This window comes from Typopeltis vanoorti, chromosome 12, assembly GCF_054136105.1.
Source record: "Typopeltis vanoorti isolate ZY-2024b chromosome 12, IOZ_Tvanoo_1.0, whole genome shotgun sequence".
Lineage (NCBI taxonomy): Eukaryota > Metazoa > Arthropoda > Arachnida > Uropygi > Thelyphonidae > Typopeltis > Typopeltis vanoorti.
In genome coordinates, this window is record NC_143560.1 from 33,149,163 (window position 1) to 33,173,929 (window position 24,767).

The 24,767-nt window shown below is 35.1% G+C and overlaps 1 protein-coding gene across 1 annotated transcript in view; it reads right to left on the reverse strand.

The window, feature by feature from the left end:
- The window catches only part of LOC150100673 (rho guanine nucleotide exchange factor 17-like), a 425,511-nt gene that overhangs the window by 8,668 nt on the left and 392,076 nt on the right, over positions 1–24,767 (reverse strand). Inside the window, exons 21-22 of the mRNA XM_090401857.1 lie at positions 8,435–8,609; positions 2,373–2,543 (exon numbers count right to left, since the gene is read on the reverse strand). Of these exons, the coding sequence (XP_090257983.1) occupies positions 2,373–2,543; positions 8,435–8,609 (346 nt within the window). The remainder of the gene's footprint in view (positions 1–2,372; positions 2,544–8,434; positions 8,610–24,767) is intronic.

Sequence of the window (24,767 nt, forward strand, 5' to 3'; positions counted from 1 at the left end):
ATCTGCTGTGCAACCAGTCTCATCAAAATTGGAGTAACTACTATAATATGCTTATGAACACAACTTGGCCATAAATTTTCCATTAAAAGATGCAAAGGAATTATACTCTTGGTTTAATCCTTTATATAAGTGTAAGGGAACAAAGTTTGTGCCTAAAGTAATTTCAGGACTGGGCAACTTGTATATAGAAGCTAATGACTTCACGTCACTTGCCTTAGTATCCCATAATGCAAAGTACATATCCTTATGGATATCCATGTTCAAAAGGGAGGATAAAATAAAGTGGTCCCTGATGTGTGGATTAGGTTCTTTTGCTGTTGCTAGGAATTCCATGTTTTCTATGCATTATGGGAAGGGCATAACTTCAACTTTAGTATCATTTCTGGGTTTGGCTTCTGCTGATGAGACCTCAATAAAGATCTGGGTATTGACCTTTCCCATACTACATAGCATTGTGCATGTCCATAAGGATATGTGCTTTGCATTATAGTATACTAAGTCAAGTGATGTGAAGTCGTTCTATATACAAGTTGCCCAGTCCTGAAGTTACTTCAGGTGCAAACTTTGTTTGCTTACACTTATATAAAGGATTAAACCAAGAATATAATTTCTTGGCATCTTTAATTTATAGTATAACCAAGTGGAAAAACGTCCAACAATTTTCCCTGGAATTCTTAGCAACAGCAAAAGAATCTAATCCAAACATCAGGGACCACTTTATTTTATCCTCCTTTTTGAACATTGGCAATATCAGTTTTTCAGTGCATTATCAACACAGTAGAATAATCCCCCCCAAACCACAATCTTTATTTATTTATTATTATTTTTTATTTTTTTTATCCATAGCACTAATCTACTCAAAAGAAAGGCCATTACAAGTTCAATTTTAGTCACCAACTCAAAGCAAACAAACTTTGCATGCAAAGTATCTTCATGAGTAGGCTACTTGTATATAGAAGCTAATCACTTCACATTCACATAAATGAAGGATTAAACAAGAATATAGTTTCTTGGCATTTTAATTTAATTTATAACCAAGTGAAAAAAACTTTCTACATGGAGTATCAGACTGTACAAATATATGGAAGAAATCATATAGATTGTAATTTACACATTTGAGATAAACTATAGCTTGTTGTATATGCTATTTTTGAGTTTCATCATAAACGGATTCATCTAGTCAGTAACTAGAATCTAAGTTTGGGTCAAGCTGCCTACAGAACCTTTTCTAAGTCTTTCTTTGATTAGTTCAAAGTTAGTTGATCTCTGGATAACAAATATGTTTTCTCACATGGAAACTTGGATTTTTTAATACCACAACTCAAGAAAATTAACTGTAGAGCTCGTTATTTCAGATAACAATGTATATTGTTAGAACCACGAGATGGCAGCAGTTGTCTGCCTACCAATCTTCAAAAGTTAGGATTAAACAGATTAGTCTGATCTCACTTTGGAGAATAAAAGGTGTTAGTGGGTTTATTTTATCATTTCCAAAACAGGTAGCTGAGTCTAAATGTCAGTAGATGATGGTGCACATCCTTTAAATCTGTATTTGTGCAAACTTAAATGTTTGTATTTATGCCACGAATGTTGGTGAAGTGGATGGAGAAGTGATTTTCTTAAGGTTTTCTTCATTTTTTTTTAGACATTCTTGGTAAGACTATTTTGAAATTGGGTCAAAAACTAGAAGTGAGGTCTGGATGTCTGGCAGGTGGTGGCAATATGTATCATTTAAATTTTTGATTATGACATGAAAGTTAGTATAGCAGGAGTAGAAATTATTATTATATTATTTTATTTGCTGATATTAAACATTTAGGGTTGAGTTTTAGATATAACATAGGTCTCAACTTGTTTTTATTGTAATTATCTTTTTATTAAAGTGGCTTCTAATGATTGGACCTCAGTAAAGTAAATTGCCTTGGCACAAGAACTGTAAGGTAATCATTATTTCAAGTTATGAGAAATATGAGGTTTTTTTTTTTTAATCTCCAGAGTAAAATGTATATGTCATTTAGGTGACTGAAGTTTTTCAGTTGGACAGCCATAAAGTCAAATGGCAAAGATGTTGCCAACATATCTAAACCAGATTTTATCTATTTATTTTAATATTATTATTCTTTTGAAGATTCAGAAGTCATGCAAAGAATTCTATGCAATAGTGAGCTCAATGAATGTGAAAAGAGAGGGCTTAGCCTATTGTTTAAATGAAGACTGTATAAAATTATCAATGATAAATACTATGACAAAAAATAATTGTTAGCTGGCTATTCAAGGTTTATTTTTCTTTTCTATACCACAGTAGCAATTAGAATGACAAGCAGTAATGCTTAAGCAAATATGATAGGATGTAATAATAAGCCATCACTTACCAGTTACATTAGGAACCGTGTCAATTTGTGCAGTACTAGCTGTAACAATAGGCATGGGAAGAGTTAGAACAACACCTGCACTTGTTCCAACCCATAAAAGATCTTTACATGCTAGAAGTGATGTTACCCTTAAGCAGGCAGATTTGTGTTGTCGGATAATATCATCACAGGCTGCAAAGCAAAACGTTATATTAATATATGTATATATGTGTGTGTATACATATGTATATTGTCATGATGTTAACATTAGCTTCTTTAAGTATCACTTCTAAACAATCTAGAAATTATCTAGACACAACCAAAAGCACTCCAGAAGAATTTTTTGACTGTACTTATACCAGAACTAAAAGGAACTATGCTAAGAAAACAGTGTTTTAAATTGTTAAGTGTGGTATTTTTCCTTATATGCTTTTTTTATATATATTTTTTTAAAGACAGGCATTCTTCAGTGGTGTTTGTTATCCTAATTTTGTTGGTTTAGGTTCTTGCTGTTAGCATTAAACATTCTGAAAATTTGCATTCATAAGGAAGCACATATCAGTGGCAGGGGGAAGCTTTGGCCTAAAGACTGAGTTTTGTTGTAGATTTTTCTCAGTGGATATGCTATGAAAATTTGATATAACAATCTGATATAACAGTTTACTGGTATGACAGTCTAGAGCATTTCAAAAAGTGACTAGTGTCACCAAAAAGTAGCAGAGTAGTTAGAAAATGAATGAAAGTGCTAGTAATGATAATAAAGGAAATTAGTGAAAAAGCTAAGGCTTATGAAAGAGCCAAGGTTTATGAAAATGAAGAGTGAATTGAAGCATCGGGAGGAATGAGAATGAACATCTAAAGAGATTAGCCGATGTGCATGAGAAGGGAGAATTATGAAGCCAGATATTAAGCAAGTGTCAGAGGATAACTGTATAGCATTATATAAGGAATCAGTCATTAGAGGTGTTGTGAATAACAAGAAAAACTTGTTTCCAGGTGGAATATTGAAACAATTAACTAATGCTTTGCATGGAATGAAGAAACATGTATAAGAATTAGTGGCAGTGGTGGTTGTCAGCACTATTGATTTGATGGTGAAAAAGTAACGTGGATAGGGATTTGAGGAAGTTATTGTCAGAGTTAAAGTAAAATAGTGTTGTTGGAAAAGTGTTTAGTGTGTTGCCCAGATATGAAAATAGTGAGTTGAGAAGAAGAGTAGAGAAAATGATTGGCAAGAGAGCTGAGTTGTGTGAGGTAAAGGGTATTCAGTTTGTGAATTGATGGAGCAAATTTGAAGGGAAGTTGGGATGGTGTAGGACATTTAGGAAATTGTTTGCTGAGAGAGCACAGAATCAAGATGAAATTAGTAGTTAAGGATCAGAAAGAGAGATTGTGAAGGAGACTGTGGAAGAATAAGATGTGATTATGGTAGGATAAATGATGGAATGCATAAAGGTGAGGATGAGAGGGATATGAATGGAAATCAGTGATAGAATCAGGGAAACAGGCATGGTCAGACTAAAGAGAAAGGCGTAGCATAGTAATTAGAGTAGGGAGTGATGGTGGGAGGCCTCAGAGAGAGAGAGAGAGAGAGAGAGAGTAGGATTATGTTTGTATACTAATGTAAGGAGTATTACAAAAAAGGGAGCCGAGTTTGTTGCATTGAGTCAGTATGCCCAAATATGATTGGTGTAAGAGAAACATGGTTGTCTGAGGATGATGCACTTTCAGAAATACAAATGGAAGGATAGGAAGGTGAAAAGAGAAAGGAAGTATGTTAATGATGGCAAAGGAATTGTGCATACTTCAAGTGCAAGTTGAAATTGGTAGTACATAAAAAGATTTTGCATCTGTTTGGTGTGAAGTTGATAACAGACTGGTATATCTAATAGGATGTTTTTATAGGCTAAGGAATGTAGAGTACTCATTGTGAAATGTTTAGGCAAATTGTTTCGTTCGACATGTAAAAATTTGATTGTGATGGGAGATTTTAATTATAGGAATGCAGATCGGAAGGAGAAGATAGTGTATGGAAACAAGAAGAGTGAACTGTTTGAATTTCTGATAACTACTTTAGCAGCATATGATGGAAGCAATATAAGATTTTAGAGTGTTTAATTTAGTGATATCCTCACAAGATGTGGTTGTTAATGAGGCATCAATACTGCGACCAGTCAGTAAGAGTGATCATAAGGTGGTGAAATAGGAAAAGGTCACTGCCATCAATATGTTGGTAAGCTATACAAAAAAGATGTTCACAGTGCATGGAAATCGATAATGTAGTATCTAATCAAAGTAATGCATAACTGCAACCAAGAATTAAGCACAAACAGAAAAGGAGATTTCACTATTCAACCATTCAAGCAAGCTGTGTTGGAAAAAAAAAAAAAGCTATGACGAAGGTACAAGAAAGTTGGTAATGAACGTATGCATGAGGAGTATAAAGTGTAGCCTAGAAAGGTAACAAGCAAGGTAAAGAAAGGAGAATGGCCAGTCATGCCAAGGATAATTCATAGTAAAGGAATTCTTCTGCAGCAAGAAGGATAATTATGGTGGGGGTGACCATTGCAAAGGATGTAGTGGAGTTATTTAATGAGTATTTTATCAGTGTATATCATACTGGTATGAGATGCTGTGCAAGATGTAGAAAGGAGGCAAATAAGAAAATTAGAGGTGAAAGAATCAGATGTGTATCAAATGTTGATTGGGTTAGATGTTAATAAGGCTGTGGGAATGGATAACATATCACAACATTTTTAAGGAATGTCCAAAAGAGTTAACTATGCCCTTGACCTGGTTATTTAACGAGAGTCTTGCATTAGGGAAAGACTCCTAAGGAATGGAAGGAAGGCAAAATAGTACCACTGCACAAATATGGTTCTATGACATAAGTTTCCAATCATAGACCAGGTATATCTGCAATTCTATTCAAGGTATTGGAGAGGTTGGTTGGGAATACAATACAGGATTGAGTTGATGGACATAGGATTCTTTATGATGGTCAGCATCAGTATATAAAGGTCTTGTTTTAGCAATCTACTTGCATTTTATGATAAGGTGATGAATGTTTTGGATAAAGGAGATTTATATACAATGATATTCTTGGACTTGCAAAAGCATTTGATAGATTACCTCATGATAGGTCGGTGTCTAAATTGCTGTGGATAGGAATGGACAATAGATTGATTAGATGAATTGGAGATTGACTGTGAACAGTACAACAGTCATGTATGATGGAGCAGCATCTCAAAAAAAGGAAGGTAACCAGCAGTGTGTCCCAAGATTATATTCTATGGCATCTGCTGTTTAATTTATTTGTTAATGATATTTCATGTAGACTGACTAAAGATCTTCAGTTGTTTGCTGATGATGTGAAGTTGGGAAGAATTATAAAGAACACTGCTGATGTTAATTTCTTTCAGGAAGATTTGAACAAACTTTTAGCTTGAACAAATGAATGGGGTTTTAATAAGTGAAACATGTTGCATTTTGGAGTGCAGAAATATAAGGTGTGTGTACTTATTGATGGAAGTTTGCTTCAGAAAGTGATAACATTCAAAATCTGGGGATGATGCTTGACAGTGGACTGAAGCTTAGCAGCCACATAGCCAATGTTGCAAAGAATGCACGTATTGCTGCTATGATCAAGAGTATGCTGACATGTAGGAATAAGGAGTGGTTGTGCCACTGTGTAAAGCACTGGTCAGAACACACTTGGATTATTGTGCTCAGATTGAGTCATCTAGTTTCATTGTGATGTGGAAACACTGGAGACAAGTAACTAAGACAATGTCAGGACTCTGGATGTTAGTTATGGAGAGAGGTTAGAGGAATGCAAATTACAGCATTTAGTGTATAGGAAGAAAAAAGGTGATATGATAGAGATATTTAAGTTAGTGAGGGGATTATAAAAAAGAGTAGAAGGTGAAAGGGAAAGAACAAGAGGCCAATCCCTGGAAGTTGTGTAAGAGCGTCAGAGTAGATTTTTTACATTGAGAATTGTGGATGAATGGAACACATTACTAGAATGCATTGTGAATGCATGGAATGTTGAAGATCAAGGTTCAGTGTAAATACGTTGTTGGTTGAATGAGATTCTCATGATAAGTTTGTCGTCTCCATGGGGTTAGTGTGATAAAAAAACAACAACTAAAGAATATTCTGGGATGCTATCATTATGCTGGTGTTCTTAAGCTTGTTTTGCAAGTGTAAAAACACGAGTTTCAAGAAAGAAATGACCAGCTTTGTATCAACCTGTCTAATTTGCCTTCATTTGAAAAGCCCTTATAAATGATTTTTGTATCCTCGATGGTATTTGAACTTGAGTCTTTCCCAAGAGCAAGGCTATTTATCTGACTATACTATAAAAACATTTCACAGATGAGGACTAAATAACCTGTCCTGCCCACCTCTACCTCATACTATATGCTTTCAAAACCATTAGTGCCATTATCCTCCAAATCCTCCACTCTGAGAGAACACAAGTCATCACTTACCATAAGCAATATTCTACCACCATGTTTGCCCTACCCATCCTGCCAAAGATCCCAATAATCTTTGGACACACTGATGCTATCAGTGCCACCAATTCATCTCTGGATACTCCTGGCTTTAATATAAAGAATAAAAGCATTGTCACTGTTTCTATATCTATCATCCCCTCCAGACTCCACAAGAGGCCACTCCTGCTACTACCATCCATCCTGATCGTTCTAGTTTCCCTGCTCTGACACACTGACTTGTTCAGAGAACAACATTCTCTCCGGATGCTTACATCCTTCCTCATTCAAATGCAAGCTGTCTCTTGCATACAGTTCCTTTCTGTCCTCAAATGCCTTCTAAGCATCCTTGTAATATATACCTTTGACTCATTCTGGCTATTATACTATTAATTATTGATGCTCTTCTCCATAGCTCTGCACTTTTATATCTGGGCAACACAATCTTCCCTCTTTCAGTCTTCTTCTGTACTACTTCAAGCATGAACCTCAGATCTCTTGTCACCTGATTCACACTGCCTCTCAAGTTGTTCGTGCCCACAATCATCTCATCCACCCTTTCACCTCGCTTAACTACCATGGTCACACTATCATTCTTCAGGCAAACACTCCTCTGGCATTCTGTCTTGTACACCATGGATAATCGGGTCTCCATACATCACACACCTCTCACCACTCTGTTTCTTCCTTGCTCACCTGTATCCCTTACTCTCTTTCCTCTAATACTTTATTTCTTTGTTCCCCTACTTACCTATCATCTCTCCATTTCTGATTCCAGCACTGTCTCACCTTTCTCCCATTTCTTCTCTTTTATTGATTTTCCTATTCTCTCCCCTTCAATCGTTTCCATAACTCTCTCACTCCTACTCTGATTCGCTTTGCATTCGTTATTTCCAGTCATCTAATCTTGTCTCTCATGCTTCTCGACTCATTCCTGATACATTCCACTTCCTCTTTCAGCACATCTCTCTCTCTGCAAGCTACCCACTCTTGCTTGACATTCATTCTTCCAGTTAACACCATCTTTGAAAACTTCATGTTTCAAGCCCACTATATTTTCTACTTTTATTTTTTTCATTCAAATTCCACTTGTTTCCCTCAGTTCGGCTACTCGTCTCTCTCTCTCTTGGTCGGTATTCATCTGTTTCTGACATAATACTGCTGAGGTCTGTTAAGCTAATTTTTAAATCACAAAATTCTTTCCATTTTCTACATTTTCCACAGACATATTCCCCCAACATGAAGTTCCTAGATAGGAGGTTAAAACTGATGTTGTCTTAAGAAATACTGTAGAGACACTACATATAAATTTGTTAGCAAATACTTCAGTGAGGAATTTTATATAGTTATGAAATCAATAATAGACTTTAGTATTAAAAAATGCTACCAACTAGGGAAGAGAATTGTTTGAAAAAGGCCAGGAATTAGTTACAAAGAATAGACTATATGCACCTTGAAAGGAGAAAAATTAAATTAAAAATAGTGTAATAGCTGAATTCTTTTGTACAGCTGCCATACTTTAATTCTGTTTCACACTTTTTTGTACCAGAATACTACATAATACATTCTGGAAGAATAACTTACCACTTAGCATCTTTGTGACAGGTGGGGCAACATTCACATCTAGCAGAACCTCATATGTAGCAGAATGAAAAAGTTTAATAACTGCACTGTTTTGTACTGCTACCCAAACTCCTAATCCTGCACTGACCATTGTTAATACTGATCTAGTAGCATCTCCTGCAACTTGGAAAGTGTGCTGAAATATGAAGAATAAAGCAATAAATTATCCAAAAATTTATGACTGTATTTAATAGCAAAGCACTATATTCTGTTAATTATATCACTAATTTCTTCAAAGGAATAAGCCATTGTATTCATGACTATTATTATAAATAAATTAAATATTAAATAAATAATTTATTGTAATTTATTTACTAATTTCATTACCCATTAGATATATAAGAATACATAGTGATGGAAAGTATTTAAAAAATGGCAAATTGGCATTTGGCATATAAAAAATGGCAGAAATTTACATTTCAATATTTACCTACATTTTTACAGCAGAAAGAATAAAGGTATAATTATTTTAAAATGCTGGCTGAGACTCATAAAAAATAACATAATATTGCATATTACCATCAGCAGTAAATGTTAATAACTTAGTTATGTACAGAGCTTATCAAATAGCACCATAAACTCCTTTACTGTTTCCGAATTCATCTCACTGGATGTTGATAGTGTATGGGAAGTAGTAAAAGAGTACTTGAGGGAATTAATGGTAGACTGTATACCTCGAGTCAGGAGAGTAAATCAAGTGGGAGTTAAGTGGATGAATATTATCATTAAGCTGGAGCTGCATAAAAAAGAAACAATGGTGGAGGGAATTTTAGAAGAAAAGTAACCAGCTGACGCATGCCAGAAGGGTAACTAGTGTGGTGTGAAAGGTAAAAGTAAAGTATGACAGGAAATTAGCAATACAGGCTATAGATAATCCCAAACAGTTCTTTTGATACGCTGCAAGTAAAAGAAGGAATGTTTATGGCAGAATGATTTTAATGAATTATAGATGGTAGTGAGTTAACTGAATCATTCGAAATAGTAGAATAATTACTAAGTGAACACTTTGCAAGAGTATATCATCCAGGTGGTGATATATTGCCGGAATGAGAGAGGCAAAGGCTTATATGGGGAACTGAGATAAATGAAATGGTGCATAGCATATTACAGAACCCTAATGTGAATATACAGCGCTGTGGAATTGGAAGGTATACCAGCTCGAGTTTTATGTGAAGCTGAGAGGGAATTGTCAGTGCCCTTGACCATATTGCTTAATCTAAGTCTCAGCTCTGGGTTAGTGCTCAGAGGATGAAAAGAGGGGAAAATAGTTCCATTGCATAAAGGAGGCTACAATACTGAGACTGATATAGCAAATTACTGACCAATCAGCATATTAGGAGTTGTCAGAGTATTGGAGAAGTTGGTCAAGAGCAAAATACAGGATGGATAGATGGAAATGGGATACTGTATGGGGGGGGGGGGGCAATATGGTTTGTGAAGGGTAGGTCATGCTCAGTAACTTGCTCACATTTTATAATACAGTGACAGTTCAGTTGGATAAAGGTAATGGGTTTACAGTGATACTGCTGGACCTTGCAAAAGCCTTTTACAGGATAACACATAGAATCCTAATTAGTAACTGCAGTACATGAGGATGGATATAGGGATGGACAGGAGGGTAGTTGACAGAGAGATATCAGAGAGTAGTTTATTCAGGAGTAGAGTCCAAAAGAAGGCTTGTGACTAGTGGCATGATGCAGGGTACTGTTCTTGGACTGCTACTGTTTAATTTCTTCATTAACAATACAGGAAAGGATCTGAGAGAAACTGTTCAGTTGTTTGCTAATGATGCAAAGTTGGGTAAAGGAATAATTAATACAGATGATGTCAAAATTTTGCAGGATGATTTGGGCAAAGGAGAATGGATGTCAGTTTAATGTGGCAAAGTGTAAGGTTATGAATTTTGGGGTGAAAAGATTACCAGCTGTATACCACATTGGTGGAACTGTACTCCAGGAAATTGACGAAGCCTGAGACTTGGGAATGTTAGTGGATAGGGAGTTAAAGTTTAGAGGGCACAAAGCAAAATTGGCTAAAGCAGCTCATCAGATTACTTGGTTACTGAAGAATACTTTAATGAGCAGAGACAAGCAGGTTATTGTTCCTCATTATCGAGTCTTGATAAGACCCCATCTTGACTACTGCATGTGCAGATTTGGGTGGCAGGATTTTTGGCAATGAGGAATAGGTGGAGAGGATCCAGAGGATCAAAGTCTTCAGCCCAACTTGGCTGTTGGGCTGAAATTCTCAAGATGCAAGCTTCCCAAATTTGTTGAGGTTTGGAAAGTTTTTTTAAAGCTGAGGCTGATTCCATGAGCAATCTTTCATATTTAAATTTGTGGTGTATTAACGTGGCTTTCTTCCAATGTATTCTGTGGCAGGTATTCAGAGCATAGTTTGCAAGCCCAGAGTGGCTGTACTGGTGAAACTGGATGTAGTCTTTGTGTTCCGAAATCCTGACATTTGCTGTCCTGCCTGTTTGGCCAAAGTAGGACAGTTTCCAGCTGCAAGGGACCTGGTATACCCTAGGTAGGTCTAGGGGAAGTGGTTGGTCTTTGGTGGAGCAGATAAGGGATGCCAATTTTTTATATGGTTTGTAACAAAAAAAAAAAACATTTATCATAGCTGATAGTAAGGTCCAACATAAAAGTAAAAGCAGTTTTTACAAGAACAAAATAAATAAGATTGTACTCTTCCATGAACAGGCTGTCAACATTGAAGAAAGTTTAATTAAACTTCAATTGATTAATTTTAATGCTCAAATAGTTTAACAGAAGTTTTGTCACAAAATATTAATTCTGAAGTATTATACCTAAAATTTTAAAAGAAATCTTATGACTCCTTTTCAAAATTCCTTTTGTATGTGATTGCTACAAATTACAAAACCAACAGATACCTTGTACAAGTATAAGTAAACATATCACTTGCAAAAATATGTGCTTTCCAAGTCAATAACTGTTCCCCTTTCACTTTCTGACTTGCATCAAAACATAGAGGAATCACCTTCAGTTTTAAAACTAAACAACTGTGGAGACTATATATAATCAACATCAAATTTTACCTTCAGTATTACATTTTCATTAAAAATATATGTTAATTACTATTATTCTTATTATGTTTAACTACCATACAATTCCACAACAGAATATATACTCAGTTACACAAATGAGGTAATAAGAAATCTTTTTTGGATCAACTTCTAAGTAAATTATTTTGTGCTGCTGAAGATAATAGTATCAGGGCCTTCCCAAACACTATATTTGAAATTTTAGTAATTGAAAATGCAAGGGAAAAAAGGAGCTTACTTTTGGAAAGAATTTTGTGGGAGACAAGGTTTGTGATTCTTTTAATGGGAATGGTAGTAGGAATAAAAAGAGTATTTTATTGGGGGGAAAATGGACAAAATAAATACAGTGCTTGTGGATATAGAGAGGAACGAATGATTAGAAACATTCATTTCATGTTTCTTAATCATTAATATTTTAGTACACTTAATACAATGATCTGTCTTATTAAAAAAAGTTTGTTTGTTTTTTTTTAATAAGAATCTGCTAAGGAGCTGACTGTGTCCCCTTTCCTGGACATTCCATGGAGTCAAAAGACTCATTGCAGGAGACCCACTCTATCCATTAACACAATACCTATCACCTCTTTAAACCTATTCACTTTTGGGGCACTCACAACCACCTCACCTCTGTCAATCCATTCTACTCATTCACCACTCTCCAAGTAAAGAACCTGGTCTGCACACTCTTACTATCCACACTCAGACAACTTCCAGGTGTGAATCTTTGTTTTCCTCCTTCTCATGTATTGAAAAATTTCTTTTGTGTCAATCTTATAGAATCCTTTTAGTAACCTATAAGTTTCTATTATATCCCCTCTCCTCTGACTGTCAGCTAAACTCTGCAACCCATGCACCTCATACAGAACTTGGTCACTTGTCTCTGAATCCTCTTCACTACCTCCTGAACTTATGTGATGTAAATTTAGTAGCTATAAAATTTTTGCCTTTGTATCATATGCATCCTCAGTACCTTGAAAATGGAATCACAATCAAAGAATCATCTTCAAAATGCACCACTATAGCATTAATAAGACAATAAATGGTGAGTAAATTGCCCAATTATTAAAAAAAAAAAAGAAAAAAAATTGCAATAATATAATAATCAGGAATTTGTATAAAAATGATGTAATAATATTTCCCATAAAGCAGGGGTGTTCAACCCGTCGATCGCGAAGTGATTTTTGGTCGAACTCTTGTGTATTCCTCCTTACAAATTTAATTAAAACTGAAAACATAATATTTTATTTATCATTATTCTGTATTATTTTTAATTCGCTTTAAGTGTATTGCTATTGTTTATTTATTTTTCGTTAAAATTGTCAAATCAGTAATTTTCTTATAAGTCCGGGTAAATGAATTAATTTGGATCAGTGGAAGTCAAACAGCGAGCCGAGTGAATACGATTATAAGCAAAGTGTAAAAACTCGATTGTAGCTTAAATATTAAATATTCCAAAGCACATTACATCGATTTTTTACTTAGGTTAAGTCCCATGTGCATATTGTAAAAAAATAAACTTTGCTTGTCTCGGTATTGTTTGTATTAGATGTTTTTGTAAATAACTCTTTTGAAGCTAACGGTATATACTGCTTTAATAAGAATATCTTAGAGTGTTAAAAACAAAGGCAATGTTTTTGTCGCCGAAGCTGTACATGGCGGCATTAGAAAGATTGTTATTGAAACTTGTATGTATGAGAAAGGCTTGCAGGCTCTAAGTGTAAACATCTCTGAAGTCAGTCAGAAAGAGTTCAAACAACTTTCCAATGGCTGGCAACTTGCAGTCAGAAGAAAGCGGAGGAGAACAAAAGACGTGCCGAACTTGAAACTTAAGATGAAAGACTCATACCGATTCTTTAGGGGTTGCCAAACTTTATGAAAGGTCTCAGTGGAGGCCTAATAAAAAGTGACTGAAGCAAGCAGAAGGTGTCCTGGTTCCAGAATTGCTGTCAGAGAGGAGGCCGCCTGGTCCAGAGTCGCCATCAGAGAGACTGGATCCACATTGCTTGAGAGAGGAGTTTCCCACTTCCAGAAAGGAGCTTCTTGGTTCGAGACGTCGCTAGAGAGAGACTACTTCTAGGCCACAGACAAGGTTTCAAATTGCCGACAGGAAGAGTTCCAATTGCCAGAGAAAAGTTTCCAGGCCAGGTTAATATCAGACATTCACCAGTGTGTTGCATTTTCATTACAATTTGGTGAATCAAACGACTTCACTGATATTGCTCAGTTAATGGCATTTATTTGCATGGTATTTCAAGATTATTCAAGTAAAGAAGAACTTTTGAAAATTATACCATTATTGGGAAGGACTAGGGGAGAAGACATATTTTCGGCATTTGATGAATTTGTGAAACAAACTTCCGCTTTTTAAACTTGTGTCTATTACTACTGATGGTGCTCCTGCAATGATAGGTAATAAATCAGGCTTCATTTCATTATATAAAAACGATGACAAATATCCAGATTTTTTAATATACCACTGTATTATTCACCAACAAGTACTGTGTAGTAAAAGATTAAACACAAAAGATGTTTTGGATATTACATTTAAAATTGTAAATTCTGTTCGAGAAAAAGCCCTACAACAGCAGTTATTTAAATTATAGGCAGATGATAATAGGGAACTTCTGTTGTACAATAATGTTCGCTGGCTCAGCAGAAGTCAATGTGTTTAGAAAGATTTCTTGTATTAATTAACAATATAAAAAATTTTCTTGATGAAAAAGGAGATATTTATCCACAATTGAGTGATAAATGATGGTTGTTACACTTATCATTTTTAGTAGATTTATGTACGAAATTAATTTTAGAGTTACAAGGTAGATATAAAAATTTAATTGACATGTTAAGTTCAATAAAAACTTTCCAACAATACTTACTTTTATTAAAGAAAAATATAAATGACCGCGAATTTAGACATCTCCCATATTTATTAAAATTTTTTGAACAAAATCAAGAAATGCTTCGCTATGATTTAAAAGAATTTCTTCATGAAATAGAATTAGTTGAGGAAGAAATAAATTCAAGATTTAAAGATTTTAATAAAACTGAAATGATTGCATCTTTTATCAATAATCCATTTCAAGAAAACTTGAACATCAGAAATTTCAAATAAAATTAATGGGCTGTTTGATATAAACCAAGCTGAAATAGAACTTGAGATAATAAACATTCAGAATAGTTTACATGTAATATCAATAAACAATGAAGTCATTTGAAAATATGCACACGAAAAATCCCAATATTAACTGATATTGCGCGAAAAATTCTGTCGTGTTTTGGATCGACATACTTGTCAGAATCTGCTTTTTCAAATATGACCATCATAAAACATCAATTAAGAAACCAAATTACAAATGATCATTTGGATGATTGTGTGCGATTGGCCACTTCTTCATATCAACTTGACTATGAAAATATTATGAGGTCCAAACAATGCCAAATTTCACATTAACATTTTTTTTTTTAATCAACCAGCATTTCTTGTAACTTGTGAGTTTGTAATCAATCTGTTGTTTTTGCTAACTTTGGTTTTCCAAAATAGAGAAATAAATATTTTATTCCAATATATATATATATATATTTTTTTTTTTTTTTTGTTGTATTAAAATAATTAAAAGTGATAAATAAATTTTTAAATACACAAATAAAGTTTTTAGTAGTGTATTTTTTTTTAGTTGTTTATTTGTGCGTAATCAGATATCAGGTTGTGTGTGTGGGGGGGGGAAAGTGATCTATATAAGAGAGTAGATTGCCAAATAACTTTTTTATAGAAAAGTAGCTCATGTAGTAAAAAAGGTTGAACACCACTAGCATAAAGGGTATAAATGAAGGTCATCAGATCTGTTTAAGTCGGTGTAGAAAGGTCTCAAAACTTTCTTTATATAAGTGCCCTGTAAGGAATCTACTTCTATATAAAAGCATAGTTTCCTTTCAAAAAAAGCTATGTTTAGTCAAGACAGTATGTTCTGCTAGTCCAGACTGTTCCAGTTCAGTACTAGGTGTAAGATTTATGTTCTTCACAATGGATGACAGCATATCTGCCAGATTTTCCAAAGTAAGACAAACCATCATGGAATCTGTAAAAATCTGGAAGTCTGAGTAGTGAAAGCTTGTCTTTAGGTGAAGAAAGTAAGGTAGAAATCTTCCTTAAGGTAGAAAGGATGAAAGATACTACAATATTAAGAGATTTTAGAACTTTAATGGATTTAGCTATACATTCAGACATCCCTTTAATATTCTTTCTTTCTTAATCCTCCCCTGTTCTACCTTTTACCGTTTCAAGATATGTATTCGTGCAACTGCAACCATACTCGAGGATAAGATGGTTAGCCCTATGCCTCCCAGTGTGTCCTATGCCTGTAGATGCATGTGTTCATGGTGCCGATTTGCATGTTCTGGGGAACAAAAAACCCGAGTTTCCAGGTGAAAAAAAAACTCCTACTTCCGTATGAGACGGCTAACTCACCTTTAGTCAAAAGAGACCAGATAAAGGTACCTCGCATCATGGATGGGAATTGAACCCAAGTCTTTCCAACCAAAGGACTTCGTCTATACTGAGTGAGCTACTAGAGACTAATTATCCAAAGCTGTTAAAGGCTTTCTTAATAAGAGATTCATTAAGGCCATTTTTCATAAAAGCAGATAATTCAATTCCAGCTGTAAAAGGTCTTCAGTGGAACAAATATGAGTATGATGTAACAGGGTTTTAATAGTTCCAATCTTTTGAGATGATGATGAAAATTAGCATGAATATAATGATCATTATAAGTTTCTTTGATAACAACAGAAAACTGTAAACTACCATTTGGTTGACAAAAAATTAAAAAATCGAAAAAAAAAACGCTAGTTGATTGTTTTTTCCTTCTTCTTCTTGGATGAATTATGTTTATTTTTGAAGCGAATAGTTTTAAATCTGATGATGATCCTATCCATATTGCAAACATATTATTTACATATCTGTATCATACTATAAGTTTAAGAAGAAATGTTTTTAAGGAGATGATCTTCAAAATGATCCATGTAGTAATTTAATTTGCAAGAGCAGGTAAAATAGAACTACCCATGGCTGTTCCTTCAACTTGGTATAATTTGTCTTGTACACTGAAATAACCAGAGTGGATTACAAAGTCAAATAGTTTGATGATATCAAGAGGAAAATCTTCTTTAAGTAAATTAATAGTACCTGCCAAAAGAGTGTTTGTGAAAAGAGATATTATACCGAGACTGAATAAAATATCTGAAGATTCTAAATGTAGATTACAAACTTGTTTTAAAATCTAGGTGGTTCTTCATGCAAGTAGGTTTTCCAGTAAATGAAGATAATCACATAGATAAGTATTTAGAAATTTTATATGTGGGATAGCCAATACAATCTACTAATGGTCTGAATGGAATACCTGGTTTATGAATCTTGGGAAGGCCATATAATCTAGGCAGATGAGCATGAAAAATTTTAGTTTTTTTCTTGAATTCTTCATCCTGACTGGAAATATTATCAATGAATTTATTGATTTTATTAACTTGGCTAGAAGTTGGATCAGATGGAGGGCCATCAGATCTACACTGACCTAACTTAACCGGATCTGAGGCCTTTATCAGGGCTGGCTCAGGCATCATTTTTTTGAGCCTCAGACTGAGGTTCCATGCTCAGAGGGCTCCACACTTTCAAATTTCTAAGAAAATTTGATAATAGGATTTTTGATGTTTCAGAGATATATTGATATGGGAAATATTTTAGTATATAACTATATGTATTTAATGTTTGTAAATGTTTAATAAAATTATATGATTTTTCAATAAAAATATTATTTTTTGTAAATATTTTGGGACCCCACTAATAACTTTTACCCGAGGCTGCACAAAATCTCTAGCCAGCCCTGATTTTTATACAAATTCCTGAATATTACCGTATTTTCCGGTGTATAAGACACACCCAAAAAATTTAATACAATTTTCTGGAAAAAACCTAAGCTTTAAAGTATGATTTAAAAAGAAAATGGATAAAATAATAATTTTTTATAGTAAACTGACCTTTCAGAAACCTGCAAAACCCATGTCACTGTCATCTGACTCTTCTCTATCATCATTAATTTCTTATAATATAGAAATAATTTTGTCTTCATATTCTTTTGGCATTTTTTGACTGATTTTTGTTTTTGTATGCATACAAAGTCCACTGCGTTTCATGAAACAATAACACCATGACGCACCACCTTTAAAAAATCTTCAATGTTACGCCCACAGGCTTCTTTGACTGCATGTGTATAAATCATTTTTGCTGAAATGGCAATGCCATTTTGCCGATTTTCTTGCACCCATTTCAAAACTTCAGTCTCTAGTTCTGGCCACTTCGCAATTTTTTCACGTTCCGCGCGCTTTTCTTTACGTAAATTGTACAAAATCTCCTTCTGACCACGCCAAGTTCTAATCATTTTTTCTGTAGGTGGAGGTCCAAAATATCTTTCAGCTTCCCTATTCCCGTGTTCTTCCGCATATTTTTAAACCTGCAATTTGTAACTTGAAGTATATGAATGTCGCCTGTTTTTTTCCATCACTAAAATCTACGGGGAAATATCAAACTGAACACAAAATATCTCGACACGTCAACTCGATACTGATAAGCATCGGTAACTGATTACTCGGATAAGATATTATGAAACTTGAATAGGGACTCCCCGTTCTTAGCCAATGATGCGCTAGAAGTCACATGAAGGTCACGCATCAATTTGATTGCACCATTAACCGCCTACAAAGATCTTGGAACATAAAAGGGAGTGCGTATGACTTTGAAAAGAGGAAACAATCTTTACCTTCATTATATAAGACGCACCCCATTTTTAAGATGAATTTTTAAGGTAAAAAAGTGCATCTTATACACTGGAAAATACAGTATTATGTTATTATGTTACTGTAATTCAAAAAAAAAAAAAAAAAGAAAGAAAGAAAGAAATTTTACTGACAGTTTATTATCCTATTAATGCTATAGTGGTGGTTTTTGAAACAATTCTTTAATTGTAATTTTATGTTGCATTCCATTTTCAGTTTACTAAGGAAGCCTATGATAATTAGGTGAAAATTTTATAGTTAGTAAATTTATTTCGTGCAAGTTTAAGTTTCCATGTTTAATTTTTTTAAGTAAGTCAAGTTATGTATCGATATTAAAGCAGATAGACCAACCTATATCTGCAACTATAGTTAAACTATTGGAGAGATTGATTAGGACTGAATACAGGGCTTACAAGCCCCTATTCTCTTTGAGAATAGGGGGCTTGTAAGCCCTTCTTTAGCAAATTACTTGTTTTATGATAAAGTCACAGATGTGCTGGAAGATACCAGAAAATTGTATACAGGAGGAAATATCACAAGAAAGAGAAAAAGAGATACAAACGGCATACTACAGGGATCTTGTGGACGCCCATTATTCAATTTATTTCATGTGATTTGACAAGATATTCAGCTGTTTTCTGATGATAAGCTGGGGAGGGGGTATATGGAGTGATGCTGATGTCAGGATATATATATAAAATATATTAAATATATTTTGAAGTTAGTGCAGCTGCACTAAATTTTAAAGAAAGAGTTCAGAAGTGAAATGCCGTGAGATTTATATTCAGATCAAAAGTTGAAAGAGATGTGAAGCCATTGTAAGAGTTGTGAAGCCCTCAGTATACTGCAGTAATCATAAGGAAGATACTGACAAAGAAAAAAAAAAAGGAGGTGGCCATGTTGTAAAAGATCATTATCTCATCAGATAGAGCCTCCATAGCTCAGTCAGTATAGACAAAGCCCTTTGGTTGGAAAGACCTGGGTTCAATTTCCATCCAGAACATGAGGAACCTTTATCTGGTCTCTTTTGACCAAAGGTGAGTTAGCCAGTCTCATAAGGAGATGGAGGGTTTTTTCACCCAGAAACTTGGGTTTTTCAGAACAGGCAAACTGGCCTGTGAACACACGCGAATTTACAGTCATAAAATACATACTTAATCCTTCATGTATTAAGTTAAATTTAAAAAAAAAAATACATACTTAAACCCTCACTAAAGGCCTGTGTAGCTTGGTGGAAGTGGCGCTTGCATCCTCTGCGCTTGGTCGCTTGAAGTCAGACTTAAGTTTAAGTCTAGTCGCCGACTGGACCTTTTTCTTTTTCTTCTAGGAACTTTTTCTAAGCCTTTCTTTGACCGACTCCTGAGTTAGTCGATCTCTGATACAGGCAAGTGGGTTTTTCCTCCTGGAAACTCAGGTTTTTTATCCCATAAACTCAAGAAAACTGACCATAGTACCCACATTATTTCAGACAGTAACATATCTTGTTAGGGTTAGGTACCAAGAGATGGCAGCACTTGTTTGCTGGTCTCTTCATCAGTAGCCGCCTATAATTAGTGATAGACATGGGCCAGCTATCTCTGATTGGCCACCGGTGGAGATTGAACTGCCCACTCAGTCTCCAAAAGCTAGATAGGGTATAAAGGCTTGCCTACTCCCTATAAGGAAATAAAAGGTGTTAACTGATTTATTTATTTATTTTATCCCTCACTAAGAGGGCTCAACTGGTCTTAAGGGATGGTCGAGGAACAGGTGGACCTCCCCACACATGAATAAATAAATAAATCTCATCAGATTTGATGTACTGGTTTCCATTGTGATAATAACTGTGATGAGGGTTCAGAGATTTAAAAAAAAAAAACTAGTGCATCATCGAGATTCTGGAATGATGATTATGTGGAAAGCATAAGAATATTCATAGAATGGAAAGTGAGAATGAGAATTAAGGAAGAACAAGAGACCATTGATATTTACAAAGAGTGTGATGAACAATGGAGTAGATTTTTTTTTTGTACATAAAGAGTGATATTATTAGCTAACTATACTATTTAATTTTGCACTCTGTTTTATTTACCTCCTCTCCCCATCCCCCAATGTTTATTCTTCCAGATTACCCAAATAGGTTTCATGAAGAATTCATAATAAAATTTATCACTACCAAACAAAGAAGAAGAGCAAATGCTGCAAACAGTAGTTGATATGTGTATGTAAGCAGACAACAAAAGATAGTGATGGCCTGGAATGCAAGGAGAATCTAGAGAAAACTATGAGATAGGGGTGAGAGCAAGGAATGGCAAAAAGTAGAAATAAAGGAGTCATATCTGAGAAGTAGTGCCAGGAGGACCTCTTGTCCTAGAAGTGAACTTATGTTTGTTGACAAATGACAGGAGTATTAGAAATAAGGGGAATGAAATTGTAACTGACTCAGTACATTTGTCCAAAAATCGTTGTAATAAGTGAGGCACAATTGGATAAAGATTATGACTTGACAGAAATAGAGATGGAAAGATATAATGCTTTTGATAATGAAGGATGAGGAGAAGATGTGCTGTTGATGTGAAGCGGAACTGGACAAGATGAAATATTTCATTGGATGTTGCTATATATGTGACAATGCAGAGGGCAGTAACAAAGAAATGTATAGGCAAATTATTCTAAATAAGATAAGTGATTTTAATTATGATAATATAAATTAGAATGACAAGATGACATCTAGGGACAAAGAGAATGGATTTCTTGAGTTTTTGAGGGACAACTATCTTACACAATATATAGCAGAGGGAACATGAGGATGTCTTAGATTTGAATATATCATCGGAAGTTGTTATTGTGAATGGGGTATTGAATCTCCCTCAATTTAGTGAGAGTGACCATGAGGTGACAAGATGAAATATTTCGTTGGATGTTGCTATATATGTGGCAATGCAGAGGGCAGTAACAAAAAATGTATAGGAAAATTATTCTAAATAAGATAAGTGATCATTATAGGTGATTTTAATTATGATAATGAGTTATGGTGGTGGGAGGTAGATGGTGTTGGTGTACTTGCGGTTCGTTGTAGTAGAAGGATTGAGAGAGAGAGAGTTGTAGAGCGGGGCCTCCCCTCGATAAGTCTTTGGACTCCCTGGAGGTGTCAAATAATAATAATAATATAAATTAGAATGACAAGATGACATCTAGGGACAAAGAGAATGGATTTCTTGAGTTTTTGAGGAACAACTATCTTACACAATATATAACAGAGGAAACATGAGGATGTCTTAGATTTGAATATATCACCAGAAGTTATTGTGAATGAGGTATTGAATCTCCCTCAATTTAGTGAGAGTGACCATGAGGTGATCACTTGGGTGGTAGCCAGCCGAATGATTATATGTAGACTTCTGTGAAGAAAGGATATATGTGGAACTAAAAACTGGTGATTATTCAGAGGTCAGGAGACAGCTTGGAGCTATCATGAGATGAAGAACAAGGTGGCAAGAACTACTTAAACAATGTCTGAATGTATTCCAAGGGTAAGGAGGCTAAATAAGTTGTGTGGAATGGATGGATGAAGAGATAAAGCATGCAATCTGGAAAGGCATGATGGAGGTAGCATAAGATGAGAAGTAATAATCAGTTGCAAGTACATACAGCAGGCAAGGAAGGTGACTTGCTTGGTAAGACCAGCAAAAGTAGATGTACTTATTTAACATGAGTCTTAAATTGGGCCAAGTTCCAAAGGAATGAAAAGAAAGCAAAATTGTTCTGCTTTATAAGGGAGGTGATAAGACTGTCATCAAATTATATCTGTGCGCCTATTTGTATCTTGCATTGTGGTTAAAGTGCTGAAGAGGTTATTATTATTATTATTATTATTATTATTATTATTAAGGGAATCAGGGACTCAAAGAAGGCCATATACTTGTTCTTGAATTCATTCACAATGCTTGCCCCACACAACATCCAATCACACACCACTCTATGAGAGAAAAATCCAGATCACACCCTGTTCTTGGCAGCATTCATTCTCAGCTTCCAAGGATGTGCTCTTGTCCTTTTCCCACCCTCCATAAAATGAAAAATTCCATCAACTGAAATCCTGTATGAACCTTTCAGAAGTTTGTAAGTCTCAATTATATCACCCCTCTTCCTCCTAGTGTCTGCAAGCTACAAATTCTCAATATGTTTTCATACTCAATATTCCACAATCCTGATATCATTTTAACATTCTTCTTTGCACTCTCTCTTCACTGTATCAGAATCACAATGGAAACCAGCAGACCAGACTGCACACAATAGTCCAAATGAGGTTTTATCAATACAAAAGAGGCAAATGGCGTCCTTATCTTTACATGGCACGTTCATTTCAGCACTGCAATTATCTTTTGAGTTGTATTTGCAGTCTTTGCTACATGACCACTGAACTTCAACTTCCTAACTACTACCACTCCAAGATCCCAAGCCTGATCAGTTTCTTCTAGCATAATCCGACCAATATAATGTGGCATTGGATATCCAATCACACTAAAGCACACAACTTTACATTTACTGACATTGAACTGACATCTATTTTCCCATGCCCACAATTCCAGCCTATTCAAATCATTTTGCAAGTACTGCATATCAACCACATTTCTTTCTGATTACCTTACCTAGCTTTACATCATCAGCAAATAGCTGTATGGTCCCTATCCAATTCTTCCCAATGTCATTAATGTACAGAGTGAATAACAGTAGACCAAGGACTGACTCATGTGATACACCACTGGGTACCTTAAATCTTGCAGATTCACATCCTCCACATACCACTTTCTGATATCTGTCAGTCAGCCATCCTCTTATCCATGATAATATTTTATAATCTAATCCCATATTCTCCAATTTATACAACAGCCTTCCATGCTCTGTTTCTTTCAAAAGCCTTAGCAAAATCCAAAAGAATCATAATGTATCCATTCCTTTTGTCTAGCTCAATGGTAATGATAACAAGATGCTAAAACATGACCTTCCCTTAGTAAACCCATGCTGTTCATTGTAAAGTAGATTCTCTGTCAACCCATTTGAATGCAAGCCCTAACTAACTTTTCCAAAATCTTCACCACCACTATTGAGATACTGAGTGGTCAATTGTTGGATACATTGGTCTTTGCACCACCCTTGTGAGGTGGGATTACCATACATTCTTTCCACTTTTGGAATTTGGGCCTCTGTTCTGAGGCTCAAATTATATAGCCTGGTCAAAGGAATAGCCAGTTCAGCCATCCGTGCTGATATCCCATCAGTCCCCACTACTGAATTCTTATTCAGTTTGTGTAGCAGCTCTAATACCTCCCTCTCATACACCAGAGTTTCTTCATCCAGTGAAGTGGTAACAGTGAGCTCAATGTTGCATACACCAGGTTGATAGCTTTTAGCAAAATGGGCACTCATTAGTTGAATAACCTCTTCTGCGTCTGTCATCCTCACACCATCTGCATTCAGTAGAGTTATTCTTTTATGTTCATTCTTTCTTTTACTTGTGGCATGATGATAGAATTCTTTGGGTTGTCTTTAATTTGTAGAGTCAGTTTCTTTTGATACTTAGCTCAGACATACTCAGACTTAGCTTTCCATACAATACTTGTGGCTCTTCTGGCCTGCTGCTTATAATTATCACAACCGACATCATCCTTGCATACACGTTATTCCTTTCACATCATCTTTTTCTTACGAATCTCTTGCTTAATTATATTACACATCCATTCCACTTCTTCTGATATTGCATCATTTAAGTATTTTTTAAACACTTCCCATGCACTGTCAATATCCTTCCCACCCAACAACTGATACCATGGTACCCGGCATACTCTTCAGGAGGTCATAATTTCCTGCTTTGTAGTACAGCATGTAACCCTTCCTCAATGGAACATTCATAAACTTAGCCACTTCCCAAGTGAGTACTGCATGATTACTCTCACCAACCAGAGGTAGAATAGTTATGTCTTTAATTGAAACACCTTCTGACACTATAATCAAATCTAACACTGTGTGACCTCGAGTTTCTTCTCACATGCTACTTGAGTAAGTTGTCTCAACAGCTCAATAAATTCAGTTTCATTCTTCTCATGAGATTTTACTGCTACCCAAATCAATATTTGGATACCCAAAGTGCCCCCATTAATTATGACTATTTGCACATGCATCATCTTTAACTAGTGATGCATTTCTTTGTCACTAGCAACTAACCCACCAGGTCTCTAACAACACCCCACTATGTATTTGATCTCGTTAGATTCCACCTCACATCAGATGGCTTCAAACTCACTGTTACATGAAAAACGTATTAGTATTACAGTCATAGGTTTCAACGCTAACTGGATTCAAGTCATTCGATATCATCAGCAGCAAGCCCCCCCCCCATCTATCCTTCCTAAAAATACCGTA